This window comes from Suricata suricatta, chromosome 9, assembly GCF_006229205.1.
Source record: "Suricata suricatta isolate VVHF042 chromosome 9, meerkat_22Aug2017_6uvM2_HiC, whole genome shotgun sequence".
Classification (NCBI taxonomy): Eukaryota; Metazoa; Chordata; class Mammalia; order Carnivora; family Herpestidae; genus Suricata; species Suricata suricatta.
Window position 1 is genome coordinate 30217938 of NC_043708.1, and position 10987 is coordinate 30228924.

The following is a 10987-nucleotide window of genomic DNA, read 5'->3' on the forward strand; positions in this document are numbered from 1 at the left end:
GCAAGGGGCAGCCTCGTCTCCCACCTGGCAGCTCCCTGTCCTTGAAGGGATCGTCCACCTCTGCACTCTTGGCCCTGGCGTCGCTCTCACAACTGGGCATCACGTAGCTGGGAAGAGAGAGACACCGGGGGTGAGGAGGGGCTAGGAGCTGGACAACCACCCCGTTGTCACTAGGCCTAGAGCTCCCAGGGCCAGCAGCTGCCTGGCAATCCCAGTACCAGAGTTCCCACAGAGACGTGTTCAGACATGTCCTTGTAACCACTCCAGCAGAACGGTGCCACCTGGGGTCTGTACCCAGGATCCTTGGGACCCAGAGAACCTAGTGACTCAGGCAAGGCCATAGCCTTCTCACCTGTGAACTTTAGTTCAGAGAGGTGACTTAGTTTTCCAAGGTCACCCAGCTCTGACGGGACAGAATTGTGATCAGAATCCAGGACCTAGGTCTTTTGACCAGAACCGAATCTGCCCGTGAGCGGAAATGTTCTCCTAGTGTCTTCATTCCCACTAGGCCAGGCCAGTAATGCAGGGAAACATGAGGTGGGCCTAACAGGAAGCTGGGTCTCCTACCCCAGGGTCCACCGAAGGGACAGGACGGGCTCAGGGGGCAGGAGGCAGGGTCAGAGCGGCTTACCGTGTGGAGGTCCCAGGCAGTGGGCGCCCTGTGTCCACCAGCACACACCAGCAGTAGCCAGTGGACTGGTGGCATTGCACTGGCTTGTAGAGCCCCCCGGGGGCACACTCAGGGATGACAATGCCCTCACGGGGATTCTGCCTGGCCTCTTCCAGGGCACTCTGCCTCTCCTGGTCACACGAATGGACCTTCTCTGCAAGAGAAGATGCAGCCTGTGTGTACTCTCCCTCCTGTGGCTTGTCATGGCTGCTTTCCGAGCAAGGGTCCAGCCTGGCCTCAAGGAACTGATGGCTGTGCATCACCACGGAGAACTGTGGCTCCCACAGGGGCCCGCAGCCTCTGCACTACCAGGACTCATTAGCATTCACGCCCAGTAGGTTCCACCCCGCAACAAGCCAGCCTGGGTCGGCAGGGCTGCTCTTCATCCAAATAGCGGTTTGGAATTTCCCGACTGTTTTCAGAGTGACTGCTGCTGAGGTCCCCTGGGCCCGTGGAGGCGGAGGTGCAGGAGCCTGACCTCTGCGAGCTGACAAGCTGACGCAAGAAGACACTCTCCCAAGCGCAGACACAGCAGGACAGAGTCTCAGATGCCAGCCTCAGGGGGCAATGCTCAGTGCCCAATAAGGGGAGAGCCAGGGCCCAGCCCCAGTCCTTCCCAGGCTCCAGCAGGGCCGGCAAAGGACGCTTGATGGCCTGAGCCGATGACACAACACTGCTCCGTCCAGTGGCAGAGAGACACGCACACAGGGAGTGTCTGCGCTCCGCGGCCTTGGGCACCAACATGGGAGGGCATCCACACAGCCAAACCTGGCTCCGCCAGCCGGGCCCAGGCTGTGCGCGGTGCCCCTTGGCAGGCCTCAGCCCCACAAGGCCACCGCTGGCCTGAAAATTCCGCTTGATGGTCTACCTGCCGACTTCCTTTTCCTGTTCTGTTGTTGCTGTCGTGTTTCCTTTCGTCTTTTGATTATTAAAAAAATAGCATTGGGGGGCGCCTGGGTGGCTCAGTCGGTTAAGTGTCCGACTTTGGCTCAGGTCATGATCTCGCAGTTCGTGGGTTCGAGCCCCATATCGGGCTCTGTGCTGACAGCTCAGAGCCTGGAGCCTGCTTTGGATTCTGTGTCCCCTCCCCTGCTCATGCTCTGTTTCTACCTCAATAATAAATGAAAACATAATAAAAAATTAAAAAAAAATAGCATTGGGTTTCTTTTCTTGGTGTTAAAGCAAATTTTGAAAAACCCATAATCCCACCAAAGTTAAATACTACCTCTCCCAGACCTTTTCTTTTGCACATACACCTGAAAATACACACCTACTTGGTTGTTTGTGTTTTTTTTGTTTTTTGTTTTTGTTTTTACAATAAAAGAGATCACATCATAAACCTATACTGTTTCCTCTTGTCTATTTATTGACTTTATTATTTCTTTCATGAACACGATTTTACAACTTCCCTTCTGAAGATGACAGGAATGGTTGGACATCTCATGAAATTTTCACAGTGTGTGATAAAAATACCATTCTGAGGGGGGCACCTGAGCGGCTCAGATGCTTGGGCAGCTGACTCTCGATATCGGCTCAGGTCACGATCTCACAGTTCTTGGGTTCAAGCCCCGCATCGGGCTCCATGCTGATGGTGTAGAGCCTGCTTGGGAATCTCTCTCTCTCTGTCCCTCCCTCACTTGTGCACACATGCACACACACACACTCTCTCTCTCTCTCTCTCTCTCTCTCTCTCTCTCTCTCAGAATAAATAAAAAATAAACAAAAAAATTTTTAGGGCCACCTGAGTGGTTCAGTCAGTTAAGTGTCCAGCTTTGGCTCAGGTCATGATCTCACAGTTTGTGGGTTCAAGCCCTGCGTCGGGCTCTGTGCTGACAGCTAGCTCAGAGCCTGGAGCCTGTTTCAGATTCTGTATCTCCCTCTCTCTCTGACTCTTCTCTGCTTGTGCTGTCTCTCTCTGTCTCTCAAAAAAAAAATAAATAAAAGACAGAAAAAATCTAAAAAAAAATTTTAATACCATTCTTAGAACCAGGATGTTGGTATCAGCAACCTAGAGATTCATGCTGCTCAATGAACGGCACAAGTGGTCAAAATAACAGCAACTCAAGTTTAAAGGAGCCAAACCTCTGAATGAATAGTTCTCTTAATGACCCACAAATGAGCAGCACAGATGTTTAAACAAAGCAGGTGTGCACAGAGACTCAAGGCAGCTCAACATTGTCTTAAAGAAAAGTCACACCACAGGGGAAAGATCCTTTGTCTCAATCCTAGGAAAGAGGGTGGAAACAAATAGCCTCTTTGCAGGGAGAGGGGGCTGCTTTCTTAGGGACATAAAAATACCAAGGGGGCAGGAGGCAGCTAGGCAGAGCACATTCACTATTAAAATATAACTCTGAATTTGAAAAATGAAAAAGAATACTACATTTTTCATAATGTAAACACACAAAATAAACATAACAGGATCTCCTTGGCTGGAGGAACAGAAGCTTAAATCAGTCTACGACTTTAGGACTTTAGGCAAGGGATTCTAAACCTGATTAGAACTACCACCAGGACAGCCTGTAGAAACAGCTTAAGTAAGAGACATAAACTGATTGTTTTATCAGAGACATAAAGACTCAGAATTTTGACTTTGGCCCCTGGCTGGGATGGAGCCATGGCCCCATTCAGGGATTACACAAGAGCTTTTCAATACCTCCCCCAACCCCAATTTGGTTACATTTCCCGACCTCATATTTCATGCCACAGGAAAGGTGACAGAGAAGCAAAAACCAAAGGAAAACAGCTTTTTACGGACACCACGTTCATGTAATAGCCTCCGACAGAAGCTTTAAATTAAGATCCTCTGGGCCAACATTCTAAAGCCATCAATCAGATGGAAAGGGAGAGGTGCGAAGAGAGTGGGGGGCAGCTTTCCCAGGGGCAGAGCAAATGATAACCTGACTTGACACCGTCGGGGATCCTGAAACTGCAGAAATGTGGAGAGAAGCCATCTAGGAAGGTGGGACCCCGTGGCTGGGGGGCCATTGGCAGACTTCTGGAAGTTCTGAAAATGTTTCCAGCCAGCTCCCATAGATGCTGCACCAAGTGGTGTGGGGAGTAAAAACCATACATGTGACAAAGCTCGCTAATTTGGAAAAACGGGTGCTTAGAGAGAAGGCTAAATGTGGGGTTTATTGGTTGTTTGCTTATTACTTTATGACAGGCCCTGAAAATTCCAGATACCCCTCAAAGAAAGAGACAGGAGAGGTTTATAATAAAATCACGAACTGTTTGTGAAGAGTACCCAGAGAATTTATCTTCCAACAGAGAGAAAAATCTCCCTTAAAACCATCTTTACCCTAACGGTCAAAGCAAATATTCATTGCGGAGTACATGCCAGGTGACAGACAAAGGGCCTTGCTTGCCAAATCGCCTTCGGTGTGAGGTGGGGACTCTTATTTTATGCCCAGATTGTAGACAAAGATGCTAAGTTTTGGAGGGATTCCTGCATTTTCCCAAGGGCGCTCAGCCAGAGGGAAGAGGTTTGGGACCCCAGGTAAGGGCTTCAGATAGTCAAGCCTGTGTCTTGCTAAATTTTACACAGAGGTTACTGGCCTCTAATCAGTTGTTCTGGGAGAGAAATACATTTATTTTCAGTGTGAAGTTCTTCCAGATCAGTCGCTTTGCACACAACCCCGAATCTGCTGCATTCAAAGCCAAGTGTGTGTAAAACCACATACTTGCACATCAACACAGCACAGCCTCTTCTGAACCTCTGACTGTTCTCAACCTAAACACACTGCACATCTTGTACCCGAGGATTTGGTCTCTTTGCTCTGGAACTGAAAACTTAATGCCAAATCCTTCCCACACCAGCTAGTACAGAACAGCGAAATGAATACTGATAGCCCACAATCTATCCAAGTGTTTACCGTGGGCCAGGCTTGGTGCTGGGCACTTGACTTGTATCAGCTCACTTCAGACTCATCAAAAGCATCAAGACAGATGTCACTGTTACCCCCGACAAGCAGAAAAGGACCCAGGAGCACAGGCTGGCTGCGTGGTTTCTGCAGGGTCATACAGCCAGGACGTGGCAGACCTGGGATCCAGCCCAGGGAGGCTGCTCCGGGGCCATGCTCTCCACCTGTCTTCAATACCGGCTCTCACTGCCAAGTGCCAATCTGATTTTTATTCTAACCCATATTTTTCTTTTCCTTAGTGGGGAAGAGAGAAATGGAAAATGGGTCTGGTGAATCGCACCTCCCTGTATCCATGTTCTCGTGCAGACCCATCCATGCTGACTCTGATTTGCTTTGACCAATGGAAGGGGCAGGAATGACAGTGTGTGACTTCCAGGCCTAGGCCTCAAGGGGCCATGCAGGTTCAACTGTCACTTTCCCGGAAGCTGCCCTGAGGCCACCACAGAAGGAAGCCAGTCCAGTCCACTGGAAGATGAAAAGCATATGGAAGAAAACAGGAGCAGCTTGGGCCACAGCCAGTGCCAATGGCCAGATGTGTGACCTTGGTCCTCTGGGCTTCTCCCACCCCATGGGCCCTCCAGCCAGATGAGTCCAGGAGTGCAGTTCAGACAGAGTGAGTCAAGGAACCACCCAGTGATCCACAGAAACATTCCAGAATCTATTGCTGGAACACCTAGATCTGTCAGTGTATAAGTACATCACACCCTTCAGCCAATCAATCAATGAGAGATCAAGCCATCCATGATTCCTGCAGTGCTTTTCCAGAGGTCATGCAAATATGAATCAGTAGGCACCAAGGGGCATAAACTCATTCTGTATCTGAGGATCCAGAAGCCAGCCCCATCCTTAGAGCCACTGGCACCCTCTGCCCTTTTCAGTCACCTCCCAAATGAACCTTAAAATTCACAACTCCCAGTCTTCCCAGGTACCAAGAATTCACCTTGCAGTAATGTAAGACAAAGGGTCTACTTCAAGGGTCTCTTCCTGACCCTTGGTTCAGAGAGGGAGCTCCCCAGAAGGAAACGCCCACTGCTCTAGAACATTCTGTCTCTACCTGACGAGTTCAGGAAAGGATGACAATATCAGAAGGTCTGGCCTGATGGTGATGAGAAAGGCCAGGTCCATTGGCAGACACTTGAAAGGCATAATCAGCAGCACACAGGAGCAGTCAGGGTTGTCCAGGGGACATGCGTGACACGCTCTCACACACTCGTGTGCCCCACCCCCACAATCCTACCCCCAGAAGGTACAGAGGAGAGATGGGAGGCAGGTCGCTCCCCACCCGGCAATGGGTGCTCTGGGTCTCACTTCCAACCTCTGACTGCCTGAGAGGAGAAATGCAACAGAACGGTAGCCCTCGGAAGAAATGAGGACACGGTCTGGCCCTTGTCACCAGAAAACACACAGCCCCCTCTGTCACCATGTATGCTAGCATCCACAAGCCTGAAGTAGGGAGGGAGCGGCAGGGAAGGGTAGAGGAGAGGGAAGGACTGGGCCGAACCAGACAAACCTCAACTCTGTCTGCAGGCCCAGGGCACGGGCTCCTCGTGTCCAGCCAAGACAGGATAAGCATGAAGAACCGCTCTGTCTGCTTCGCTGGCCCCAGGCCCCGTGCTTCTCAATTGCCAGTGGTAATTAGGAGCAACGGAGAGCGCGGACAGCCTAAATCCTCGGCTAATCCCTAGTCCTGATTTTCGCCCAGAGTTTATCCTCTTGTCCTGAGAACTTTTTCTCCCTTATCATGTTTTTTCTTTTCTTCTTCATTACTTTTTTCTTTTTTAAACAAAAATGGCCAACAAACATAAACAGTAGAAGATTCGAGTTTCAGGTCCTCGGGCTGGCCTTTCTTTCTGGTTGCTGCTTTCCAGAAGAGGAGCTGCTCAAAAAAGGAGCAGACAGAAAAGCTGAGACCCTGGGTAACCCCAATCAGCAGGTACCCGTGAGCCAGTCACAGCGTGGACTCTTTGGAGAAAGAGCAGGGGAGCCCCATGGTGACAGAGGCAGTGGGGAGCAGGCAGTGGTCAGGACAGGTCAGTGGTATTCAGGTTCTACAGAGATTGGAACCAATAACAGACTGACATCGACATCTATATCTCTATCCATACCCAGCCACCTGGATCTGTCTATACCTAGATCTACCTATCCTTATATGTGTGTATATACATCTATATATAGATAGATCTAGATATATAGATAGAGAGAGAGACAGGGAGAGGGAAAGAGATATTTATTTTAAGGAATTGGCTCACACGATCATGGGGACCTGGTAAGTGCAAAATCTGCAGGGCAGGTGGGCAGACTAGAAATTCAAGTGGGAGTAATGGTACAATTTTGAGTCCAAAACCAATAGGTCAGTCCAGGAGGCTGAAACCTCAGGCAGGATTTCTATGTTACAGCCTGGAGGCAGAATCTTTTCTTCAGGAAACCTCAGTTTCTGCTTTTAAGACCTTCAACTGATTGGATGAGGACCACCCATGTTACTGGAGGGTCATCTGCTTTACTTAGTCAACCAGTTGCAAATGTTAATCTCATCTAAAAAATGCCTTTGCAGCAACATCTACACTAGTCTACTAGTGTAGAAACTGGGCACTGCAGCCTAGTCAAGTTCACGTGCAAAATGAACCATCATGAGGTCCATATGAAAAATGAGAGCAAGAAAAAAAAAACCCTATCTTGCAAAAAACCACACACAGAAGTACCAAGAAGAGCCATAGAAATGTGCATGGGGTTGGGTGCCTGGGTGGCTCAGTTGGTAAGTGTCTGACTTCAGCTGAGGTCATGATCTCATGGTTTGTGAGTTCGAGCCCCGCATCAGGCTCTGTGCTGACAGCTCAGAGCCTGGAGTCTGCTTCAGATTCTGTGTCTCCTTCTCTCTCTGACCCTGTCTCGTTCCTGCTCTATCTCTCTCTGTCACTCTAAAATAAATAAGTGTTAAAAAAATTTTTTTTTAAAGAAATGTGCACTGAGAAGATGCCTTGATGTATGATGCAGCATTTCTGGAGAAAGAACCAGAAGCCCTCCTTCCCGTGGAGGCACAGTTAGTTGCTAATTAAGGGCAGATGCTCAGGCCATCCTGCTTGAGGGCTGCTGATATGAGAGGAAAGGAAGCAGGAGGCTGATGGAATGGAGGGCAGTATCCTGGGAGAAGACAGTGCTCGTGGGGTCTCAGACCTCACATGGCATCCTGAGTGACCCATGGGATGACGGCTCACAGAGAGGATCCAAAGGAGGTCAGGGGCCTTCGTGGACACACTTTCTCCCACTGCCTGGTACTGGGTGTGTGCTGGCCCCATGTCAGGCTACAGAGAGGTCAGAAAAGTTCTGGAAGACATAGCAAGAAGGGAGAACTAGTCCTGAGATCTTAACCTAGCCTCACCCCAGGCCTCCCTCCATTCCTGGAACTTTCCATGAGGGTCCCAAGCTTGTGTGCAGGGTCCTCGGGATGAGTCTAGGACTGACGATCCCTCATGTAGCCCTCACCCTTGGGGCTGTGACTCGCCTGCACCGTAAGGTCCCAAGAGCGAGGCCTCCATGGCAGCCTTTCTCCCCCTTCCCCACCCCCACCCCGGCCCCAGCTCCTTCTTCCTAGCAGAGCTGTGGCACCTCCATTTAAAGGATACATAAAGAGGATTTCGTCTTGGAACCCCCGTACCATTGGAATCTCGGCTATGCACTCTCGAGCCGCAGAATCCTGTTCCAGCCTGACATTTCAGAGCTGGGGCCACCCATCATTGAGTAAATGCCAAACGGTGGGGATGAGACCACAGAGGCTGAGAATAGACTGCCTGTCCCCTTGACTCATCTTGGAAAATGCTACACTCAACCCTCAGACTATCAAGCATTGGATTTGGGGAGGGGGGGTGGCGGAAATCAGTGAAAGGTTAGCTGCCTGGAAAGTGCAAGGATCTTATTTATGCTTCGCTGTGAAAGGAATCATCCCACCAGGCCAAGAGCACGAAGGAAAACACGAGCGCGGTGTCGCCTGCAATTATCCTGAAACCCCTTCAAATACCGCACGCCCGCCTAGCCTCTTATCAAAAATGAATGAAATGCTGAACGATAACCCAAAATAACAAACTGTGCTGTGAAAAACAACCTCTCCGAAATCACAACATGAAATTCCAGAGGCGGAAGAAATCGCGTGGCTCCTGCCTCAGGCTTCTCTGAGTCAGCGGGGAGAGGGCGGGAGTCGCGTGCCCTGCCGAGGAGGGGACCGCAGACGCGAGAGGAGGGGGCCGCAGACGCGAGAGGAGGGGCAGGTGGGACCGGGTCCCAAGGCACTGACCTTCCTGGCTGCCAAGGGCCGGAGATGTGGTCTCCGGGGAAGGAGTCGCCGCCGGAGCCCATAGTCTTCAGGAGAGATTTATGGAACGTCACGGAGCAGGCCCTGTTTTGTTGACTCAGCCACACAGGGTTTTAGCACCTATGGTTTCAAGCCAACTATGTGAAGAGGTTATTTTTCTTACTTGTAGACTTTGCACTTTTTCACAGGAGGAGCCGAGCGGCCCCTGGGGGACCATCCTTCCAAGCACTGTGTGCTGGGCTGGCTCCGCCCTTCCACTGTGACCCCTTCCATCACACCCGGTGGTGACCTGCCACGTGGCCATCGCCAGCTCCGGAGTCTGAGTCCTCCAGGGACCCAGGGACCCCCTGGAGGGGACGGGGATGCACAGAACCAACACCCAGGGCTCCCTTCCAGAACAGACAAGAGGCCTGGAAAAGGATGGGCCCAGAGGAGAGGCCTTGCCAGGGAGAGGCAGACTCACTGACAAACAGAATGAAGTCGCCCCTGAAACTGTGCTCAGGTGGGTATCAAGTAGAGGCGGGGGTGGGAGAACAGAAACCAAATATGTGCAAATTGGAACGTCACCTCCTCCACCAGAATGGGTGCCCCCACCTCTTTAATCTAAAGGCCCTTTCCCCCAGAGAGTGGGCTGCCAAAGGAAGTGAAAGTGACATCATCACCCAATCTTAACGTACAGAGGGACTTTGGACCCCTTCTCTGGAGGAGGGCGCCCCTTCCGAGGGACTCCCTGGTTAAGAGATGCTCTTCAGCTCTGGCCCATTAAAAGTGAGGATGGGGTCAATCCTCAGTGGGACAGCTGTTCCCAAATGCCAGAGGGAACACAGGGCAGTCAGAGGAGCCAGTGTGGGGACACCTGGGCTTCTTGGCAAGGCTGAAAGCAAGGCCAAGGGCCTAGAACTCCCATCTTGCACACTTCACCCAGGGCCTGGCACATGGAAGGTTCTGTTGCCATTTCATGGAAGTCAACAATGGCTGGAACAGACACAGTGCAGTGTGGTGGCCAAGGCCATGGGCTCTGGGACCAGATGGACCAGCCTCTACCATGTGTTAACTCTGTGCCCTGGGGCAGTTTCTCCAGCTCTCCAAGTCCCAGGTTTCTTACCTGTGACTTGCAACCTCACGGGGTCACAGTGAGAATTTGATGAAATAGTATATGTCAGGCATTTCACCCGACCCCAGAGTCAGTTGATAAACGGTCTAAGGTCTTAGCTGGTGTAAGGTAGCAGTGTCCGCAGCGAGTGTGGAGTGCTTCCTGACCATCCTCGAGAATAACTAGTCTCTGCAGTTGGACTTCAGGGATGGATTAAGGGTGGGTAGTGGCCACAGTCTGCTCCAATGCAGGCAGTAAAGGGGCACGCTGGCTGGAGGCAAACTAAAACAAATAATCATATAACTAATCATCAGTCTACTTTTCATGATCACCATGCCAGCAACTCAAAACAGTATCAGTGATGGAACGTTTCTCTCCACTGGAGTGGACGGCATCACTGCCCCCTTCCTTCGGCACCCCATTGCCTGACAGTTGGCTCCTTACACGCTCCTTGTATTTCTTCCCCTTAGCACCAGGTAGAGGCCCTGATGCATGGCAGTTGATGGGCCTGTGACCCTGAACAAGGCCCTTAACAGCCTGGGCTCCTTTTTGTCATTTAAAATGAGCCAGTGGCTGGGGCGCCTGGTAGCTCAGTCAGTTAAGCATCTGACTTCAGCTCAGGTCATGATCTCATGGTTCATGAGTTCGAGCCCTAAATTGGGCTCTGTGCTAACAGCTCAGAGCCGGGAGCCTGCTTCAGATTCTGTGTCTCCCTCTCTCTCTGCCCCTTCCTCACTCATGCTCTGTCTCTCTCTCTCTCTCTCTCGCCTACAATCTGACACTTAGGCAGCATCGGGTGCAGGTCCCCACGGCTCAGCGACCTGATTCACACTCAGCCTCCCATGTCCCAGTGAAACCCTAGCACCAGGAAGGAATGAAGTGAGGGGCATGGCTGTTGGGGCTCTCGGCTTCTCCTTTGCACCCCTCGGTGACCCCCCTCAGGGTCACGCTGTGTGGCCTGACCTGCTGCGGCTCAGAGGCCCATCTCCAGAACAGAAGTA

At 51.2% G+C, this 10987-nt stretch overlaps 1 protein-coding gene across 5 annotated transcripts in view; it reads right to left on the reverse strand.

Moving 5' to 3' along the window:
• The window catches only part of SMOC1 (SPARC related modular calcium binding 1), a 153986-nt gene that overhangs the window by 18703 nt on the left and 124296 nt on the right, over positions 1 to 10987 (reverse strand). For all 5 annotated transcript variants that reach the window (XM_029952492.1, XM_029952495.1, XM_029952494.1 and 2 more), the window contains exons 8-9: positions 632 to 824; positions 25 to 107 (exon numbers count right to left, since the gene is read on the reverse strand). In XM_029952492.1, coding sequence (XP_029808352.1) covers positions 25 to 107; positions 632 to 824 — 276 coding nt within the window. The remainder of the gene's footprint in view (positions 1 to 24; positions 108 to 631; positions 825 to 10987) is intronic.